The sequence below is a fragment of the Dermochelys coriacea genome, chromosome 22 (assembly GCF_009764565.3).
Source record: "Dermochelys coriacea isolate rDerCor1 chromosome 22, rDerCor1.pri.v4, whole genome shotgun sequence".
NCBI lineage: Eukaryota > Metazoa > Chordata > Testudines > Dermochelyidae > Dermochelys > Dermochelys coriacea.
The window spans coordinates 5,298,817-5,322,239 of NC_050089.1; the positions used below are offsets into that span (position 1 = coordinate 5,298,817).

General features: G+C 44.0%; 1 protein-coding gene across 1 annotated transcript in view; it reads left to right on the forward strand.

Moving 5' to 3' along the window:
- Positions 1-23,423, forward strand: part of KCNJ5 (potassium inwardly rectifying channel subfamily J member 5) — a 193,640-nt gene that overhangs the window by 86,929 nt on the left and 83,288 nt on the right. The window contains exon 6 of the mRNA XM_043501047.1: positions 4,392-7,422. Coding sequence (XP_043356982.1) covers positions 4,392-4,738 — 347 coding nt within the window. The 3' untranslated portion in view covers positions 4,739-7,422. The remainder of the gene's footprint in view (positions 1-4,391; positions 7,423-23,423) is intronic.

Here is a 23,423-nt window from a genome sequence, read left to right on the forward strand (position 1 = left end):
TACATTTCTTCCCCCAAGCACAAAAAGCAGCCATATACCTACTGGCCTGAATGCCTTTTGTTTTAGGTTAAGGAAAGCAACAAGAAAGAACAAAAGTAAAGTCTCCAGGCAAGAGCTGTGTGTGTGACTCTCCAGGAGAGAGGGTGGAGGTGTGTGCAGGCTCTCTAAAAGGTTACAGCATCTGTGAGAACAAAATGTGCTGACAGGCACAGTTACTACAAAGGAAGACTATTCCAGTGGCTAGTACTAGCTCAGGAGACCCAGGTTCAGTTCTTTGCTCCACCACAGATTTCCTCTGTGACCTCGGGCAAGTCAGTTAGCCTCTCTGTGCTGCAGTTTCCCACTTATATTATAGTAACATTGCACTTCGTTCCCTCCAAGGAGGGTTGTGAAGATAAATACATCAGAGATTGTGAGGTGCTCAGATACTATGGTAGTTAGGACCACATAAGTTCCTATGTTACATTTCAAATGTAAAGGTGCAGTGTGCATAAAATGAAGGCATCATTGTCATAACTGTATCCACTATGCAGATCAGGGTGCACATCTGAAACCAGCCTCTGCACTGATCTGCTAAGGTTTTCCCACTGCTGGGTATTGCCAGCCACAGAGACAGTTTAAGATCGCTCTCTCTCTTTTTTTTTTAAATTGGCCAAATTTTTCTCTGATGTAACTAAGCTTTAACCTGACTGAATTCAGTGGAATTACAACAGCAATGAATTGGACCCTAAGAGTTTATACAGAAAAGGCAGGCCCTGTTGCAGTCAGAATTTTGGTTGTATATGCCCATGACTGATCCCCTGGTTGCCATAATGGTCTTTGAAGTATAGATCTGGAAACCAGGGGACGTAGTTTCATTTCCTGGCTCTGCCATTGACTTGCTGTGTGGCAAATTCACTTCACTTCTCCATACCTCAGTTTCCACAGATCATAATGCTACTTGGGAGGGAAAGGGAATAGCTAATGACAGCTTTCAGAGTAGCAGCCGTGTTAGTCTGTATTCGCAAAAAGAAAAGGAGGACTTGTGGCACCTTAGAGACTAACAAATTTATTTGAGCATAAGCTTTCGTGAGCTACAGCTCACTTCATCGGATGCATTTGGTGGAAAATACAGTGGGGAGATTTATATACACACACAGAGAATATGAAACAATGGGTTTTATCATACACACTGTAAGGAGAGTGATCACTTAAGATGAGCCATCACCAGCAGCGGGAGGGAGGGGGGGAAAGGAGGAAAACCTTTCATGGTGACAAGCAAGGTAGGCCATTTCCAGCAGTTAACAAGAACATCTGAGGAACAGTGGGGGGTGGGGTGGGGGGGAGAAATACATGGGGAAATAGTTTTACTTTGTGTAATGACTCATCCTTTCCCAGTCTCTATTCAAGCCTAAGTTAATTGTATCCAGTTTGCAAATTAATTCCAATTCAGCAGTCTCTCGTTGGAGTCTGTTTTTGAAGTTTTTTTGTTGATGGATAGCCACCCTCAGGTCTGTAATCGAGTGACCGGAGAGATTGAAGTGTTCTCTGACTGGTTTTTGAATGTTATAATTCTTGACGTCTGATTTGTGTCCATTTATTCCTTTACGTAGAGACTGTCCAGTTTGATCAATGTACATGGCAGAGGGGCATTGCTGGCACATGATGGCATATATCACATTGGTAGATGCGCAGGTGAACGAGCCTCTGATAGTGTGGCTGATGTGATTAGGCCCTATGATGGTGTCCCCTGAATAGATATGTGGACAGAGTTGGCAACGGGCTTTGTTGCAAGGATAGGTTCCTGGTTTAGTGGTTCTGTTGTGTGGTGTGTGGTTGCTGGTGAGTATTTGCTTCAGGTTGGGGGGCTGTCTGTAAACAAGGACTGGTCTGTCTCCCAAGATCTGTGAGAGTGATGGGTCATCCTTCAGGATAGGTTGTAGATCCTTGATGATGCGGTTGGAGAGGTTTTAGTTGGGGACTGAAGGTGATGGCTAGTGGCGTTCTGTTATTTTCTTTGTTGGGCCTGTCCTGTAGTAGGTGACTTCTGGGTACTCTTCTGGCTCTGTCAGTCTGTTTCTTCACTTCAGCAGGTGAGTATTGTAGTTGTAAGAATGCATGATAGAGATCTTGTAGGTGTTTGTCTCTGTCTGAGGAGTTGGAGTAAATACGGTTATATCGTAGAGCTTGGCTGTAGACAATGGATCGTGTGGTATGATCTGGATGAAAGCTAGAGGCATGTAGGTAGGAATAGTGGTCAGTAGGTTTCCGATATAGGGTGGTGTTTATGTGACCATCGTGTATTAGCACCGGAGTGTCCAGGAAGTGGATCTCTTGTGTGGACTGGTCCAGGCTGAGGTTGATGGTGGGATGGAAATTGTTGAAATCATGGTGGAATTCCTCAAGGGCTTCTTTTCCATGGGTCCAGATGATGAAGATGTCATCAATGTAGCACAAGTAGAGTAGGGGCATTAGGGGACAAGAGCTGAGGAAGCGTTTCCACCAAATGCATCCGACGGAATAGCTAATGTTTGCACAGCCCTTGAAAGGCCCAAATGGAAGTTACCAAGCATTACTGCTACCGTGGGGGGTGGGGAGGAGGTTGTCCCATTATAAAGGCCTAAGCCTGCATGGTATGAGGTACCCACATCACTTCCGCCATGGTGCTGCTCCCTCCACTATGGTAGACTAAGGTATGGGGCATCCCCTGAGAAGGCCCCCTGGAAATGCCTGTGTTAGTGGAGCAAGTTGAGTCTTCCTCTTCCTATATTATCTGCCTGGAGCTGCAAATCTTTCTCCCTCACTGCTAACCCCTGTGGTTGTGGGTACCTCTCTAGCTCCCTCATTTGCAGTCAATTTCATCCTTCAGCACAGGGACTTAGTGTATATTCTACCCAGTGACCGTGCTCCTCTCTGGCTGCATTCCAGCCCAGGGGCTGAAACCAATCCATGGATGAAGGAAAAGAAGACCGTTAGGGAATATCCACAAATAAAACAGAACGGATGGGGTCCTGATGGACAGACACAGCTCAGTCATGTTAATGTGAATTCCAGAGGTGCCTCCAAAGAAGAAGAACCCTTGAGGCTGTGAGAGGAGAGAATGATAGGAATGGTAGGCTGTGAGAGGAGAGAGAGGCTGTTCTCAGCTCTGGGAGAAGAGGTACCTTATGTCTTCCCACACCTGAGCTTGACAGGATGGGGACATTTCCTAGCCCAACTTGTTTGTCCCCTGTTGTGCCCAGGTGTTAGAGGACATATGGTATATTTCTCCCTGAACCATAAATGCCCCGGCACTAACATTTCCCCCCATCACAGCCTTCTTCTTATGGTGATGTTGTTTGGGTTGTGAGAATGAGATCGGGGAGTATCAGCTTGGAATTGAATTGAATAGATGTTCTGATCTCATTCCAGGCAGGCCTCTCTCTCTCTCATGCACCAATGAGAGTGTCGGGAGGTCGAACTTTCCACATCTCCCTGGAATGAATTCCATGTAAACCAAACAAAAGGCAAATATTTGGGACAGAATTCAGCCTTGCAATAGGCAGGTGATTTCACTTATTCCAAGACTGAATTTTTGCCCTTGAAAGGGTTTTCCTCAAACTTCCCCAAAACATATGAATATGTAAAATGAGCACTCGGCCTTGGGCTGAGAACAAGTTGGACAAATTTCAGTCTCATTCAGTGGAGATCCTCCCATTGCCTTCAATGGGCTTCGGTTCAGGCTCCTATAGTTAGCTCCGGGCCCTCAGTGCCTAGCACATGCAGGTGCCATAGTGGAATGGCAGAGCAGGTGTTTCTGCAGGTGAGCTGAGTTAGATCAGGGAGAACTGGAATTGCAGGGGGCTGTGTAGGTCTGTCCTGGGGGGCTTCAACAGAGCAGTCGGGGGAACTGAAGTTAGATTAACAAGGTGCTATATAAGCCAGGTCTGATGCGTTTTGGCAGAACCGGGGGGAGTTCAGGGCTGGAATAGGGGGGACACGGCAGGTCAGGGATGAGGTGTAATGGCAGGGATGGTGTGATCCCAGCACTGGACTAGCCAGAAGGTCAAGACTGACTTGCATCAGCTGAGCAGTGAGGGGAGATGGGAATCTAGCATGGGGCCATGCCAGAACCACTCTGGCCTACTAATTAGTGTCATCAAACCTCATCCCCCCATAAGTCCCAGTGTCAGGACTGCAAACATTCCACCTGTCTGCAGAAGCTGTAGTGGGGCCGTTCAGTTCCCTGTGTTTGAATACCCGGCTTTTTGTGCTACAGCCTCTTCTGAGGCTTGTTACGAGAAGACCTTTTCCATGTCCCAGAGCTAGCAGGTATGGAAATCCACCAAAGCACTTGTAAATAGTAGCAGGATAGCATGGGCACGCAACAGAGCTTTGCATTTAATATGTCTTTGTCTCCTCTCCTGACGCAGGGATGACTTGCCAGGCCCGGAGCTCCTACATGGACACTGAGGTGCTATGGGGACACCGCTTCACGCCTGTCCTCACCCTCGAGAAAGACTTTTACGAAGTCGACTACAACAGCTTCCACAGCACCTACGAAACCAACACCCCCACGTGCTGTGCCAAGGAGCTGTCCGAATCTTTTCAAGAGGGCCGGCTCCTCCGCCACCTCTCCAGCGCCACCCTCCTGAACAGTGGCAGGGAAGCAGAGACAGCAAAAGAGGAACAGGAAGTGGAAGATGAAGGAAGGGAGGTGGCTGGGATGAATGGAGCCAATGGAACAGCAGGAGAGGTGAAGGCAGATATGTCTGTATAGCACGTGGATCTGTACTGGACAATAGACAATACATGTGCTCCTACTGGGGAAACAGTGGGATCCAGTGGTTAGGGTACTAGCCTGGCAGTCAAGAGATATGGGTTCTATTCCCAGCTCTGCTACCCACCTTTGGGTGACCTTGGACAAGTCACTCCATAGCCCTGTGCCTCAGTTTCTCCCATCTGTAAAACTAGGGTAATGGTACTTTATCCACATTTTCAAAGCATTTTGAGGACTATGGACAAGACATGCTAGATAAGAGGTGTTATTACTGTTGACGTTCCCCCACAGATTGCTCTGGAAGAGACTCTTTGATTGGTCAAAATTATTTCTCTTTCAGGGGATATTTAAAAAGAGAAAACATAAAACAAGCTAACAATCTCCCATCTCAGTAAGAAGAATGTAGTTTCGTACCTTCACTTAATTTACAAGTCCATGCACTGTAGACATTATTACTGCTAAATTAAAAGAGAGGAAAGAAAAATCCCCTCCTGTATCCAGCTTCCTAGTGATTGCACATGGTGTTTTAGAGTTTTCCTCCTGAACTGTGTCCACCATGATTCATTTCCGACAGGCTGAAACATCTAACAGTGGGATGACGGGTCTCTCTTCTGAGATAAATCAGGCATTTCTCACCCTGGCTTTGTGTTGTGGCCTCTTTATCATGTGCATCCTACTGGTCAGGCTTTCTTCCGAAACTGGTACAGTGCCATCTCTGGTGTAATTGTTTTGGACAGCCATGCTGCTCAGTGCATGGTTTGTCGTCATGGGCTGTATAAATCTTGCCCATGATAATGGTTTTTGGACCTGTGTGTCCCAGATTCAATCCCCACTTTTGATCCATGGCAATGAGTTCCAGGTCCCTCTCTAAAGTCTGGTCCATTTAGAGGATAAATGGTACTACTGCTACCGGTTAAGATGTATTCCGTTTGCTTATCAATTTGAGTGGAGATATTCCAGATTTACACAACGGTAACAGAATTTAATTTGGCCACATGTTGCTTCTGCGAGCAATTGGGGTGGGGAGGAGGAGACTCGGGGCTATCTACACAGCTCCACGGTTTAGAAAAAGGGGGTGTGAATTGTAGCATACGGTCTCATGCTATGCTGTAACTCCCCTGTATGGATGCTGTGGGCACAGACTAACAGGTACCTCATTTCCGTTAACTTAGTCCTGTTTAAAGATGGCGACATTAAGGCAAACTAGGTACCTTTTAGTTCGCACCTGCAGTGTCCACACAGGGAAGTCACAACATGCTAATGCATGCTGCAATTCATACCCCCGTGGTCCGAACTGCTGGGCCATGTAGACATAACCTTAATCTGTATTTCTGTGCCCACCTGGCATTGATTCTGGATTTATATGTAATCACTAGGTGAAATTCAGCTCTTGCAGAAGCAGCTTCGATATAACTGAAATCATTGGGATTGCATCCACTTACAACAGATCTGAATTTGGTTCACGAGCAATGTTCCCTGTAATTTTTGACAGGCCGTGTGAGCAAAAAATTTCTTCTGTGCAAATTTTTATGTGCGCGGTGTTTTGCTGTGCGCACGGGGTTTAGGATCTGTGTTCATGCACACAACTTAGAGGGAACAGTGTTCACGAGGCTTTAGAAATTAAACACACACACAAATCTGTTTTACATAATCTCTGGGGTGATAACCAGAAAGCTAAAAGAAAAGGAGTACTTGTGGCACCTTAGAGACTAACAAATTTATTTGAGCATAAGCTTTCGTGAGCTACAGCTCACTTCTGAACATCGTGTTTCCAGTTAGGGGTGGAGAGGTGCCAAAGGTGACCTTGTTACTCTGCTTCACTGTATGCAAAGTTCTCTGCTTTTCTTTAAAACAAATGTTTCAATGCTGTTTTTCCTTACGGTTTCTTTAGACAATGGAAATTTGCTTTCACATAAGTACAGCATGTAGTTAAGCTAGTGTAAACACATGGGCCCTGATTCTCAAAGGCTTACAATGGAAATTGGGAGCCTAAACACCTTTGAGGATCTGGGTCATGAGTTGAAATCCTGGCTCCACCAAAGTCAATGGCAAAACCCCTGTTGATGTCAGGGGGGTCAGGATGTCACCCTTAATGTAGACACACTGCATTGGTTCAGAATGGGGCTCACATGAGTGTGATTTACCCCAGTAAGCTGCATTGTTTATCACAGGTTCAATGTGTCCACATTAGGTGGCTTCACTAGTTTAACTACATCCAGGTATTTCCACTGATATAAAGTGGTATTTCCCTCATATAAAGAGCCCTAACTGGACTATCAGTGCCATTGTCCTGGCACTCTCAAGCCATACCATCCCAGGGTGTTCATGAAGGACTCTTCAGTAACATCTTGGTGGGCTCACCATTGACCTACCAGTTACATCTCCCAGTATATTGGGAATGCTTTATCTTGGAGATCAGCTGTCCTCCAGCTAAAGGGCTCCTGAAGCCCCTGGGAGTTCTTGGACATGACTACAATGGGAGCAGGGTTGGGCTCTAGTTCCACAAAGCAGGACAGAAAAACGACTAAACCCAGGAGGGGACAGGGGAAAGCTGCCTACATCTAAGAAATAATTATCTGTGAAAATTGTTTTCCAGGAGCCTTCAGTCCATGGCTCAAGTGTGCTCCTGATGTCAGGGAGAATAAGTGGAAAGTGAAACCAGAGCTGATCTTTGCAAGGCAGAGGTAATTTCACACCTTCCAAAGGAGCAGTTAAGCTCTGCACGATGAACTGACCTGTCCAGTTTATTCAGCATTCAAGTCCTGGGAAGCTGGGGCTCCTGTGTGATTATAGGGATGGGGAGCTGCAAAGATTGCACTGGGGTTTGATCCTGAGGCCTCAGCTTAAGATGATTGCTGTTCTGTACCCTCTTGAGATAAACTGGCCAATTCATAAAGGACCTGTCCAGGCAACGTGAAGCTTATTCTTTCACACTGGGATGAGGATTATCACCAGGTCCCCTGTGCCATAGGAGTGGGCATGCTCCATGTGGTCCTACCAGACCTTGTGTTTCTCTGGGGCCCTGGCTTGATTCTCCCTGGACAAACTCATGAGCTCAGTGAGCTTTTCCCAGATAGTATAATGGTCCACCACTGAATGTCCAGCAGGAGAGGTCTTCACCTCCCATTTATCCCTCATCAAGTCCAGGGGTCCCCTCATTCTCCTCCCATACAGCAGCTCGAAAGGGGAGAACCCTGTGGATTCCTGGGGCTCAGTGCCCTGGAAAACTGCTTTTGAAAATAGTGTCAAACCTGCAAATCATGCATCGTATGCTGTTAGGATTCTTCCTAAAATCAAGCACTCCACACCGTCGACCACTAGGGCCTGGGTCTGCACTTAAAATGTAGATTAACAAAGCTATGGCTGTGCCAGCCTAACCCCTGGTATAGAATAAGCTAGGGCAACAGAAGAATATTTCCATCAGTAGCTTTACCTGGAGAGGTGGATTCCTACAGCGATGGGAAAACCCCTTCTGGCATTGTAGGAAGTGTCTACGGATCTACAGCAGCATACCTGTGGCATCATGGCCTTGCCCCATGGCATCAGTAGTGCAGACAAGCCCTGAAGCTGCTTAAATGTAGCAGTGTGCCCAATGATAGCATAACTCTATCTCAGAATGCATTGGCCTTTCGGCATGTGTGATGACACAAGCACCTTAATGTCCCTGCTATTCAGCAAGGTCCTTAGATGATTAATTTGCCTGGGCAGACTCATGGGTTTAAAATTAAACACATGCTGAATTGGTCCCCCAAGCCTCATCAGTGTGATTTCTGCTATTATTGTTTCCTATACTGGAAAAAAATACCACTCTATGGTTTTCCATGTACTTTTAATATGTTCCGTTAAAGCTGATGAGATATATAAGAACTACTGAGACAACAGATTTATAATAGACCTATCTAAAGCAGGCCAAACTTTCACACTTGAACACAATGGAAATAACTACATCTATCTATCTAACCCCATACACCCCATCTATCTATCTAATCTATCTATCTGTCTAGGAACTAAAGTACCCTTTGTCAATGTCGTATCTGAGAACCACTCCGTTATGTCAATGTAATTCCATTGACTTGAAAGGAGTTATTCCAGAATTGCAGCCTTTGCAGAGAGAGCAAAATATGATCTGTTGACATCACTGAGACTTTACACTGAACTCTTTGGGGTGGGGACTGTCTCTCACTATGTGTTTGTACAGCACCTAGCACAACAGGGTCCTGGTCTCATTTGAGACCTCTAGGTGCTGCCGTAATTCAAACAATGAATGCTGATAATAATACTAATTTGAGCAAGAATTGTAAGATCAGGCGCTAATTGTAGTAGAAGAAATATTATCAACACCCTCTTGTTGGCCTCAAACCAGCTTTGTGTATATTTTGGCACGTTCAATAAGGTGTGCAAATGAAACCATCCTCTTCCGAATGCTATCCCATCCTTTGATATTTAAGGGTCAAGTTCTGCTCTGTTACACCAGTACGAATCTGGAGTGACTCACTATGCTTCATTGGAGCCACTCCAGATTTACCTGGGCCTGGCATAACCTAGAGCAGAACTCAGCCTTGAATTTATATAACAAAATACCAGTGGCCAATTCTCCTGTATCTTACAACAGTCTAAGTGTACTGGAGTTATTCCTGATTTTGTCATCATGCATGAGATCAGACTCGAGGTCCTCTGTATTTGTCTTCCTTTCACTGGCCTTGAAATGGGAACTGCTACCACTTTTATAAATAGATTGAAAGCTTGTCTAGTTTCTCTGTAACTTAATTAAGTATCCTCTCCATCATTTGCCAAACTGCTGCTTAATACATTCTGGCAACAATCCTCCCTCCCATGAATTGTAGCAGATATGGCTGGCAATGCAGAAGGCTTATCATGGGATATTAATTACTTGAGCATAAATAACATTCTCCCTTATCTCAGCTTCATGATTCAGTGTTTCTGATGGAAATAAATTCAAAACAATAAATGAGAGATAACAGCAAGGGGGTAGATCTGGGTCTAAAAATGAATGACAGCTCTTCCAATGGCTGGAAGCTGCAGCTAGACAAATTCAAATTAGAAATTACAAGAGTTACAAAGGGATCTCACAAAACTGGGTGACTGGGCAACAAAATGGCAGATGAAATTCAATGTTGATAAATGCAAAGTAATGCACATTAGAAAACATAATCCCAGCTATATATAAAATGATGGGGTCTAAATTAGCTGTTACCACTCAAGAAAGTGATCTTGGAGTCATTGTGGATAGTTTTCTCAAAACATGCTCCGTGTGCAGCGGCAGTCAAAAAAATGAACAGAATTTTGGGGATCATTAGGAAAGGGGTAGATAATAAGGCAGAAAACATCATATTGCCTCTATATAAATCCATGGTATGCCCACATCTTGAATGCAGACTTGGTCTCCCCATCTCAAAAAAGATATATTGGAATTGGAAAAGGTACAACAAAAATGATTAGGGGTTTGGAATGGCTTCCATATGAGAAGAGATGTGTAAGATTGAGACTTTTCAGCTTGGAAAAGAGATTACTATAGATGTCTATAAAATCATGACTGGCTTGGAGAACATAAATAAGGAAGTGTTATTTATTCCTTCTCATAACTCAAGAACTAGGAGTCATCAAATTAAATTAACAGCAAGGTGTTGTGAAGGCCAAGCCTATAACAGGGTTCAGTAAAATCTAGATAAGTTCATGGAGGATAAGTCCAACAATAGCTATAAGCTAGGATGGGCAGGGATGCAATGCCATGTTCTGAAGTGTCCTTAACCTCTGTTTGCCAGAAGCTGGGAATGGGTGACAGAGGATGGATCACTTGATGATTACCTGGTCTGTTTATTCCCTCTGAAGCACATGGCATTGGCCACTGTTGGAAGACAGGATACTGGGCTAGATGGACCTTTGGTCTGACCCAGTATAACCATTCTTATGTTAAATAAGGTGTAAATTTTAACAGTGCAATTAACCACTGGACCAAACTACCAAAGGAAGTGATGGATTCTCCAACTCTTGAAATCTTCAGATCAAGACTGGATGCCTTTCTAGGTGATATGCTTTAGTCAAACACAAGTAACTAGGCTCAATACGGGGGTAACTGGATGAAGTTCTCTGGCCTGTGTTATATAGGAGGACAGACTAGATGAGCTACTATCTCTTCTGGCAATACAATCTCTGAGTCTATGAAAGGGGAACGGATGTGGGAGGGGGGCAACAGCCAGGTCTACTTCTTTCTAAGTATATTTTAGCAGCAGAGGCATTAGACAAAAATAGAAGGGTTTAAAAAAATCCTGCACTGGGGAAAACCAGTGGACACAGGATTTTAAAGTGCCTTTGCTTGAGAAAAACAAGAGAAACCCCCCTCCACAAACCAAACCAAGCTGAACAAGGAAGGCTTCACAATAAGCAATTCTCTCTTTGTATCTACTCTCACAGCTCATTAATTCCCCAGCATTAGCAAGGTGTTTCCTGAATATCCTGCCACAACGAGAAAAATGCAGGCGGATTAAAAAACGAAGCAAAAGCACACAGTAAAAATGCCTTTGTTTGATCCAAAACTATTGTAATGGTCGCATAGTGGAAACAAACAACTGAAATTAAATTTAGAATGGTGGGCCTGAGCTGGAGCATGCTGTGTATATGTGGGGCTTGGGCTGTTTGCGTGAATGGCTATTGAGTAAGTCTTTGTTTGTGGAGATTTGTGTATTGGGATGGGAATTGATACGTACCATGTGGGGTATTTAGGTGCATAGGTTTCCATGTTGGTATGGACATGGTTGTGTATGCCTTGTGTTTGTGTGTGTAGCTACTGATGTGTGTTGGTGTGTGCACAGGGCTCATGTAAATAGTATATGTGGCTGTTTTTGAGCAAGGAGTGTAAATGCAGTATGTTTCTGGGGGATGTTCAGGATATGTGTGTTAGGTTGAGTGCATTCAGTTATGTAATTTTGTTTGTGTGTTGGTATGTTTCCAGGATAGCAATAATTGCAGTGTTTGTTGTGTATATTTTTGTGTGTTTGCAGTGTGCGTAGGGTGTACGTAATTAGGAGTGCATATGGGAGCGATGTGTTTGTGTGTGTTGTAGTGTGTTTTGAGTGTGTGTGTGGGGGGGAGATTGGTGTGTGGTACGTGATGTGTGTGTATTGATGGATCTGAGTTTGCAAGACAAAAGTAGATCCATATCTCATTACAATAAAGCTTGGGTCCATTATTCTTTGTTTCCATGATTTATTAACAAGTCTAATGTATGTATGTACGTATGTATTTATTTTTAAGAACCAGGGAAATTGGTGGCATGTGCAGAAATCATGCTTCTGGGGAGGAGGTCCTCACATATCTTCATAATCTTTTAAAATGTGCAATAAACCAAGTCTCTCCCTGGGGTGAACTACAGGGAAAGAAAAGAACAGAAGTAGCCAATGGCAGGGACCCCTTTAAAGCCCTTTGGAATGGGGATGTTTTACCCGATGTTACAAAAGAATTTCGTTTAGTGCACGCCTCTGCCTTCACTAGGTGAAATCAATCATCTGAAGTTTGGATCATACTCTGCAACCTTTTTTTCTGTGATCCCTGGGAGTAGATCCAAGGACATCTCCAGAGCAAGGGCTGTGAGATCAGCCCCTGTAGTTATACTTGGTAATTGATTGTCAGTTATCACATGGCCGACTGTACACGGGAAGGGAAGTCATGAAGGGCCTGTCTTGCCCTCACGGCTGAGACTCACGGGAGCCTGTTGTTGCAGAAGTAGTATGGCTCTATCACTGCGAACCAGTGATGGGAACACAGGGTGGTAGAATTTGGGGCTTCCCGCCTAGAACTGGGGGCAAAGAATGTCAGCTGCAGGGTCTTTGCATCTGTGGAGGAAGGGCAGTGGGCTCTCAGAGGCTACTCCAGCCTCTAAGATAGAGTAGTTTTCACAGAACACCACGGGGACTTGTCCCTAAATAGCTTAATTCCTGCATTTTAAATGACACTGAAGATAATACATTAAATTTTCATCTCTGGAAACCTGGATTCCAAAGTGGACTAAAGGTGTAAACAAAATCAGCTCCACAACATCACCCCACAAAAGATGCCCCATTTGGCATCATTATTAATCATAGAATCATAGAATCATAGAATATCAGGGTTGGAAGGGACCCCAGAAGGTCATCTAGTCCAACCCCCTGCTCAAAGCAGGACCAAGTCCCAGTTAAATCATCCCAGCTAGGGCTTTGTCAAGCCTGACCTTAAAAACCTCTAAGGAAGGAGATTCTACCACCTCCCTAGGTAACGCATTCCAGTGTTTCACCACCCTCTTAGTGAAAAGTTTTTCCTAATATCCAATCTAAACCTCCCCCATTGCAACTTGAGACCATTACTCCTCGTTCTGTCATCTGCTACCATTGAGAACAGTCTAGAGCCATCCTCTTTGAAACCCCCTTTCAGGTAGTTGAAAGCAGCTATCAAATCCCCCCTCATTCTTCTCTTCTGCAGACTAAACAATCCCAGCTCCCTCAGCCTCTCCTCATAAGTCATGTGCTCTAGACCCCTAATCATTTTCGTTGCCCTTCGTTGTACTCTTTCCAATTTATCCACATCCTTCCTGTAGTGTGGGGCCCAAAACTGGACACAGTACTCCAGATGAGGCCTCACCAGTGTCGAATAGAGGGGAACGATCACGTCCCTCGATCTGCTCGCTATGCCCCTACTTATACAACCCAAAATGCCATTGGCCTTCTTGGCAACAAGGGCACACTGCTGACTCATATCCAGAGTTCCATGCCGACAATTCTTCTTTTGAGATGGGCAATATTGGAACAACAAGAGGATGCTAAAGAGTGGGGGCTGAGTGGCAGAGCTGTGTGGGGACAGCCCAGGAATGGAATAGCTGAGTCCTACAGATCAAAACAGAGGTGTCTGGGCACAAGAGTGGAGCAGGAGGAGATGCTGCAGAGCTGGGGAAAGGACCGCGGACAGTGCTCTGCAAGTATGAGTGTTATGAGGGTAGAAGACAAGAGAGACATGAATCTTGAGGGAGATTAATATTAAATATCTTGGATCAAATTTTAATATAAACCTATATGGAAAACAGGGACATGCACCTTAGGTACTGCCCCAAAAGGCATCTACACCCCAGAAATGTTTGCACACCCCAAAGCTCTGCATTGGCATTTGCCAAGCATCTAATTATTCATGGACATACCAAGCTACCCGCATTGTAGGTGCAACTACTCAGGTTTTGCACACCAATTACTCAAAGTACAAAGTGTATTTATGTATGCCAGGGTGGTTTAGCCCTGTTGGTCCCAAAGAGCTCTGTGTAAGCCTGAAAGCTTGTCTCTCTCACCAACAAAAATTGGTCGTCTCTCTGAAGTTTATTTAGATATTTCTATTGTGCTCAAGTGTAAAAGTTTGGCCTGCTTTAGATAGGTCTATTATAAATCTGTTGTCTCAGTCGTTCTTATATACCTCATCAGTTTAATGGAACATATTAAAAGTACAGAGAACGGTATTTTTTTACCATTTGATAGATTAGATAGATATAGATGGTGTGTATGGGGGTAGATTAGATTAGATAATGGTGGTAATCAGGGTGAATAAGGTTACTCCAAATGAATATATACTGGTGTAACCGAGTTTGGCACAGTGGGACGACTCACATGAATAAAAACTATGGACCAAATCTTGAGCTCCTTTACACCAGTATAAACCAGTAAGAATGAGGCCTTATTCATGTGAGGAGAAAGGATTGTATAATTATGCTGTTCTATTCACATGCTATTTGAATGTCAGCCCACCTTCGGGCACTGGCAAAAGGGAATGTCAGGGACATCTCTGTACATAAAGGTACACATGAGATGGTCATTTGCTAATGCCCAGGTTACTCATCAGTCTAACTACCCCCTGAAATGACAGAACTAGTTCAGCAGACACAGCAGATGGATAGCCACATTAGCGCTTCTGACAGTGATTAGGGGGCAGGTGCAGAACTCAGCAGAAAGCTGAGCCTTTAAATTAGCGCTACACAAACACGCAGAGAAATAGCAGGGAAGAAACAGCCTCGCCTGAGCCACTGGTAAAGTAGCACAGACCTAAATAAACAAGCTTCCATTTGCCAACAGTGATGACAAGTGTTCAGAGGCTCCTAAATGAGGCTGTATAGATTGCATTCAAAGCAATGGCTGTAGAAGCAAGGATGGGGTCATGAGCAAGAGGCAGCACAATTGCAATTGGTTTATTGAGTATCTATTGAATTTAATTGAATCTCATTTAACATTGAAAAGGGAGAATTGTAACAGAGAGCAAATTCAAGCCTCAAATGCTCCCTTCTTTGGCTCCCAACTTTTCAATTGAAATATACATAAAACTCCTACCAACTGTGAAACCCACACTGGAATATTAAATGGCCTGATTCTTTTTTTTCAGTCACGTTGGTCCCAGTGCAATTTCACTGATTTCAGTGACAGTAGTCCTGATTCACCCCTGGTGAGAAGTGGTGCAGAATCAGAACCTCTGGGGGAAATCCTGGCCCCATTGAGCTCAAGGGGAGTTTTGCCATTGACATCAATTGTGGCCAAGATTGCATCCTATATTGGCCAAGGAGCACCTTCCTCTGTCAAAAACATATCATTGTTCCTTTCAGATGTTTGTAGGATTTGTTTTTATGTCATCTGTCAGGCTACCCAGCTCTGTCGATTCACCTCAATCCTGAGCTGCAACACTCTCTGTTCTTCCAGTCTTGGCTCCAAACACAACTCTACCAGTGCTCCTCAATCCTGACCTACTGCACCCGCTGCTATGCTGTCCTGCTCCCCTTCCACCTGTAATAACTCTGCCAATGCTCCTCATGACTGACTTGCCACACCTTCTGATATTCCAGTCTTGGGGTCCCCAGACAGCTCTGCCAATGCACCTTGCTCTGACCTGTAGCAGTTTCTCCTCGGGAGAATATTAACCAGCTCAAATGATGTGGTGTTTTAGTAACATGCACAAATAGGCCCAAATCCTCAAAGGTATTCAGACTCCTAACTTCCAGTGATTTCAATGAGACGAGGCAGGTGAGGTAATATCTTTCATTGGACCAACTTCTGTTGGTGAGCGAGACAAGCTTTCAAGCTTACAGAGAGCTCTTCAGAAGTTAGGAGCCTAAATACCTCTGAGGATCTGGGCCATAGCCATTAGGCTAAGAACCCACCGAACTCATTGTATTTGTGGCCTAAGGCATTTTGAGGTTCTGGTCACAAATGAGAGGCACAAATAACTTATTCAAAAATTTGCTCACATGGTATATTGTCTTAGTCCACAAGCTGCCACATTGATTTAGATTTTGCATACTTAAACTGTTACAAAACCCCAGGCTAATGAAACATTCCACAAATTTATGTTTTCACTCCAGTGGAGACCGTTGGAAACCAAATACTTTAACCATGCTGCTTTTGCAACTCAAACATTGCATTATGGAGCTAGTACATGAGAACCTAAGCGTGGAAATGACTGGGGAGCGAAACTGATTGGTCGTTTTCATTGCCCCAAGCCAAGAGAAATGCACCATGGGAAAGCAGTTCACTGGAACTGCTCACTGAGTAAGGTACTATTTAGCATGTGTCAAGATGGCAAAATGAGACTCTAAATATTGAGGTTATAGTGGCAGTTGAATGACAGTGAAAATCACAAGAATAGACACAAATATGACAAATATTAAAGGGAGAAAAATTAAATAACAATAGCCCCTCCCTGTGCTCATCTCTCACTGTTCATCATTTGTCCATCATTTTTATGCCAAACAAGTGAGCAATGCAATCACTACTGAATTCACACCCCATCTGCCTCCCTCACATACAGCATCTGAGCTCAGCTGTTTCTGTTCCTCCCAGAATAGAAAGAGGAGAGACAGATGCCAGGCACAGACAGGGAGATTCTTTTCCTGATGGAAGGAAGCAAACAGAAGCTCATTTGGGTTCTGTTCTCCCCAGAATGTGACATCTTTTCATCACCAGACAGGCCACATAGTTCAAGCAGTGATTAGCACAGGAAGGAAGTGGGAACTCAGAGATCATGATTCAGGCAGGAGCGACTCCCCAAATGCTGTATGAAACAGTAGCAGAGAGAAGTGCATTTGATTGTATTGTGGCATATTTAATTTCACAATATATAATTTTATTGATTCATAATTGTCTCTTTGTTACCATGTGCTCTTCCTGTCTGTCTGCTTTACCGACCTGTGGTCTGCCATCTTACAGTTAGGTTGTAAGCTCTTTGGGGCAGGGACTATCTCTTTGTTATGCCTTTGTACAGCACTCAGCATGGTGGGGCTCAGGTGTCCAGGTGCTACCACAATATAAATAATAAAGATTTAGACTAATGATGAATTTGATGTGGTGGTATGACTGAATAGCTAGCTTAGCACAGGGTGCTACAGCTGATTACTTGTAGTAGCAAGGGTTGCTGTGTGGCTCAATGGCTAGGCCAGCAGCTGGAGGGCTGGGTTCTGTTCCTGCCTCTGCCCCTGACTTACTGTGTGACCTTGGGCAAGTCACTTTTTCTCTGTGTGCCTCTATTTCTCTTCCTTTCTATTCACTATCATGTCTACTTAGACTCTGAGTCAGGAGAATACGTGAGCATATGTTTAGCTTTAAGCTTTCCTGAATTAGGGCCATTGACTGTAAGCTCTTTGAGGCAGGATCTGTCCCTTATTCAGTGTTTGTACAGCACCTAGAAAAATGGGACAGCGTCCCAGGCTGTAAACTAGCCCTTTAAGGACATTTAGGCTGAGCCTCACCTGTGACTACTTTACCTCTCCAGGCAGGAATGTCCTGCGATAAGGGAGCATGTGGTTAAGAACCAAGCCTGCTGGGAGATAGAGGGGCAGCCTGAAGGCAGTCAGGAGAGAGATGCAAAGGAGAACAGGCCTGGGTGTGAGTGTTTTGGTAGAGAGCAGGCACTCAGGCAGAAAAGGGCCAGGAAGAGACCCCTGGAAGGAAAGGTTATGAGGTGCACAGCCTGACTGTTTAGAGTTGCAGGGCTGGTGACTTGTAGTGCAGGGAAGATGTAGATTCCCCTATGCTAGCACGGTAGGGGTAGGGGAGCCATGGCTGTGAACAAGGAAAGAAGGGGTTAAGTCAGTGCTAGTAAAACACTGAAGCTCCTTCATAAGAGCACCACAGCAGCCCACAAATGACTGCTGAGAGGAGAAACTGAGGCTGGGAACAGGCCTGAGGCCAGACTGGGTAAGTCTCTGCTACAGGCACAAATTTCAAGTGCGGCTTCTAGAAGTGATAAGAGTGCAGATCCTTAATAGGAGAGTTGCAAAGCCACATGGGTACAATATTAGTGCAGGGCACAGAAAACATTCTGCTAACACCACAGCTGTGTGCACCATGCACACCTTGTATATTGCTGTACTTGACAGCTTCAACACTTCAGATGCAGGCTAACCGAAAAGCTGTTGGCAGACTAGTGAAGTGAGATAATAACAACAGTCTACCTGCTCTGATGCGACTACCCACAAATACATGAAAAGGAGAAACAAAAAATTGAGACCAGAGATGTGTGCGCAGCACTAGATGCATAAAAATGGTGGGCAAACAATGGTGCAGAACTAGGGACGAAAACAGACAGGGGCAGTAACTCATTAACATTTATCAGTTTCATATTGTTGTAATATTTCTTCTAACTTACAGTGCTAATGGAAGCACGGAAAACTACTTCAGAAATCTTCATATAGGGAAAGATGCACTTGAGGTTAAGACCCTGGACTGGGACTTGGGGAAAACTTGGGTTCAGTTTCCAGTTCTGCCACAATTCTGTGTGACATTGGGCAAGTCATTTAACCTCTGGGCCTCAGCTCTCCTCTAAACGAGAGTACAGGCTTGTTACACAATGCATTAGTCTGCACCAACGGGGGTGTAAGTTTTAGTCTGCACTAAACAGTCCATGTGGACCCTGCTGGTATGCACTGAAAGTTCCCTATTGTGTATTACACTAATTACAGTATTACATTAATATGCACACAAACAGGGTCCACATGGCCCAGTTAGTGGGAACCACACTGGTGCAGACTTAAACTTAAACCCTGTCAGTGTGGACTAGTGCACTGTGCAGAGAAGCCCAAATATTTCAAGTCTCCCCCACTTTGTCATGTCTGTCTGACTGTAAATTCTTTGGGGCAGGGACTGTATCTTACAATGTGTTTGTCAAGGGCCTAATGCAATGGGCCCCCGATCTCAGCTGTAGCTTCTACATGCTACAATAATTCTAATAATATTCAGATTACTTGAGAACCAAGCAAGTGCTTCTAGCTAAATATCTTGGAGATGAACTAAAACTCTGACCAAAACATTCTTTTACTGGGGAAATCCAGATCTAGATCAGAACTTTGTGGTGTAAGCCCCTCTCTCTTTAATTAGGCTTCCTCTGCCCTTGTCCCTCAGTTCACTTTCTCCAGAGACAATTCCTACTAGCATGACTCAGCAGCAATTCTGCATCTTCATACAGGGTTCAAGCCCATAACAAGCTGACTCAGAAGAACCTTATATGGGATCCTAGAGTTTGCCAGTATTGCTTTTATTGTTGATGCACATGAACTTCAGTAATGTGGGTGATCATAACCCTCCTCCCTCTATTTAACTTTTGAAAGGGCAAGTGTGGGTCAAGGTGGAAGTGGGTTACCTTACCCTCCTGATTTTATGTAACATGCTGCCAAGAAGATGCTAATATATGGGAACAATGGAAAACCAGCAAAGGGAGGGGGGAATGGTTCCCATTTCAATCCTCTGCTCCATTCTGGAGGTAGGAGCTACCCATGTGAACCATAAACAGAGCTCCATCAGAAAATATCCTATCATCCCTTAGCCTCACTGAGCCCCAACATACACACACAGAGCAAACAATGACTACTTAAATCATTGGCTAGGGACTATCACGAGTGTCTGAACTGTTCAGCTCCTCTTTGGTTTGTTGTTATGCTAACAGAATGAACACACCTTAGAAGACTAATTGTGTCATGGAACAAAATGTCTCTAGGCTGTTTGTGGTCACTGAAAGGACTGTTATTGCATCCATGGTAACTTTGGCAATATTAGCATAATTTGAATTCCCTATTAAATCAAAATAGAGAAGATTCCATCATTTCCAGGAAAGCCTTGTAAAAAGGAATTCAAGACAGTGCCTTCTTTATATCCTTGGGACCCTTGAGTTGATATATGATCATGTCTACCTGTTCTGACCAGTGAAGATTGTTCAACATGCCTGTAGATATATGTGGTGGATAGCTAAGCCAGTTGCAAAGACCAAAGTGTAGTGTCTTGGCTAAGGTCACATAATAAGTCAATTGAACTGAAACGCAGAGTCCTGACTCAGTCCAACATGACTTCCACAGACACACCACAGCCATGAGGCTGCCCTGTATTTATATCAGCCTAAATCAACCCTTCCTTTCAATTTTTGCACCTTCATAGGATTCAGATGAGCTGAGACATGCCTCAACTCAAGATTCTGAAGTAGGCTGGGGCACCAACTTCTGGTCAGGGCAAGATTTATCTGTTTTAGATCTTTCAGCACCACGGACAGTAATTTTCACAGCTCAAGCTATCCTTCTGCCCCCTTATTTTACAGCAGGGGTATCAAACCTTTCCAACCGGAGAGATGAGCATCTTATTTCAAAAAGGTCAAGGAGCCACAAACAGAACTAGTAATCCAACTGGGGAGCACAAAGGAGGTAGAAATCACCTGCAAGTGATTCCCTCAGGGTAAGGACATCCCCAGTAGATATGTAACTGGCTCCTGCCCTTTATGCTCTATAGTGTTAGCTCCTCCCATAAGGGTTGCAGTCTGTTCCCACCTACGTGGTGGATGATCTCTGGTCCTATGGCCATTTTCCTCATCAGCAACAGGATAGCCCGGGAGATGTTCCTCTTCCTCCTACCACCTGTCTCCCTTGACAGAAAGGAGTAAATTGTATCTCCTCTCACAACAGTTCGACAGCAACACAACTCCATTAACTTCAACAGAGTCACTCCTGGCTTACACCACTACATGCGAGAGAAGTATTGAGTTTTTGCTGTGTAATTAACGCTGCCATCTGTCACTGACTAATGTGCCAACAGACTTCAGTGAGAGTCCCATTTGCTTAAGCGAGGCTGAATTTGGCACTAAATCAGCTCAAACCAATCTTTATCCTCAAAGGTGTGTGTAAACCAAGGTTATATGAAGCGACTCACACTCTTGGGTACTTAGTGTAAGACCCCTTACAGCAAGGCCTGGGTTTTCAGAGCCTGGTTGCTAAGCTCTTTATGAAAATCAAGCCCTTTCCAGATGTCTCGGGGTGGGCACCCAAAAATGGAGGCACATGAAGTCACTAGTCACTCTTGGAAATCTCAGCTGTAGAAAGCTAATCAATGGTGTGCATCCTAATAAGGAATCCTCAGAGGTGATGAGCAATTCAATTCCCACTGACTTCATTGGGAGTAATTAGCCATACCACAGAAGCACCCAAAATGTGCTAAGTGCACTACAAACATATAGAAAGGCATGGTCCCTGCCTGGAAGAGCTTATGGTCTAAAAAAGAGAACTTCACATCGCTCTGGATTTGGCTGTTTAATATAGGTCAAGAACCTCTGCTAGTGTAAACTGGCATATAATGGAGCTACACTGATTTAATCAACTGAGGATCTAGTCATCAATTATATCTTCCTTTTCCAAATACCCCCAGTTAAAATTTCTCTGTCACCAGTAAGTGGGTGAATATTTGAAACAATGGAATTTTGCAAGGACAGAAATTTCAATTTTCTACCCAATCCAGTTACTGCTACTTTACATTGAATGGAACATCAGGCCTGCTCCACATTTGAGAGAATTAAAAGGTGTTTAGAAAATACTGCTGTACAAATGATGATTTTGGTCTAACAGCTACTTTTGGCCATGCAAAATTAAAAGCACTCACTACACATTTTTCATAACTTAAAAAAAAAACACAGTCAAGTTGCACTTTTATAAAGTGGTTTTGAAATGGAAAGGTTTAGGTGTCATCTGTACTGTATTTTCACCCTTATTTTTGTTGAGGCAAAGTGGGTAGACCAGAAGTTCTGCATATATTTAATTTGCAAGTGTGAGACTAGGTTAGAGAGAGAGCTTTACGGATTCTTATCAGTTCATAATATCTTCATTGTGTTTGTGGCTTTCTAAGACAGACACCACATTAATTCTATGAGGCAGCTGCTATAGTATATTTGTGTAATATAATATCTCATGCATATAGTAAAGGAAACTGTCCCCTTTTTCAAATGAGGAGAGCCCCAATCTTAATAAATATTTTATTATAAAAAGCCTGTGTAGGGAATGAGTTAATTGTCTTTCCCTTTCACCAGCTGCAAACTGCCACATGCAATGTGTGGGACAAACGCTCAAGGAAAGAGGAACGAAATGAAAATGTTTCCCCTGTGGGTTTCCCTTTTTAGACTTGACGGGACTATGAAATTCACAGGACACAGCTCATTAAAACCAAGCTGCTAATCTCTGACCTCTTGACTAGGAAGATAAGATCAATGCAAAAAACCAGCAGTTTTGATTGTTAGATAATTCAACTGCAGATCAGAAGAATTTGCAGATCCGGCTGTTAACCCAATAGATACCCAGGCATATTTCTCTCTATAAAATGGATCTTGAGGAAAAAAGAAAGCAAACTGCCCATGCAAGTGTCTAGTGCTACTGCCTCTTGGCTGGGACTCAGCCAATGGTTAATAAAAGATACATAACAAAAGTCAAAGACCCACACCTCCTGTTATACTGGAGACCCAGCATTGCTGAGCAGGTGGGAGAATGGGAGAAATTGGCCTTCAGCGCTGAATCTTGCAATATACCTGCATGGAATGGATACTTATCAGGGATGAAATTCACCCACAAGTCCAGCGCAGGCCTGAATTCTACAGTAATTCTGAAACTAGGACTTTGGAGGGACTGAAGTGGAGCACAGGTCTTGTGCAAGCTGCTCTACCCAGGGGTAAATGTCACCCTACGATTACCTACCTTGGGCCATATCCTCAACTGGTGTAAATCAATGTAGCTCTGCTGACTTTGATGTAAATCAGCATAGCTCCACCAGCCATGTGTCTGGTTTCTACAGAAAACAATGCTATATCAATACTGAATACAGACATACTTTCCAAATCTCATAGCCCATATTTGTCCTTGATGTACCTCCATGGAAATCACTGCGGGCTTCACCAAGGATGAGTTTGGACTTTGGAGTTTAATATAAGAATATTTAGCATCTGTTTCAACAGAAAATTGGGTTTGGGCAAAATGAGTGAGTTATTTATCTATTTATTTATTTATTTATTTATTTGCAGAGTTTGGCTCCTGGAAAAAAAAATGGATCTTTTGTTGTTAAAGCTGAACAACCAAAATGCTTTCAGGTTTCAGCTGAAACCCCCCCCCCAAAAAAATCATTCATAAATGCTGCCAAAATGCCTCCTGGAAGTTGTAGTTCAGATGTCTTATGCTCCATCCTCTTTTTATGGGCCAAGTTCTTGAGTCAGACTACATCTCCCATGGTGTGTGACAGTCAGGGACTCCCCTGATACCTCACCGTGGCTCACCAAGGGAGATCACATGAGGCATCATGGGAGATGTAGTCCACCCAAGGAACCCAGTTGATTGAGAAGAGTAGGAGCATGAGGCACCTGAACTGCAATTCCCGGGAGGCATCCT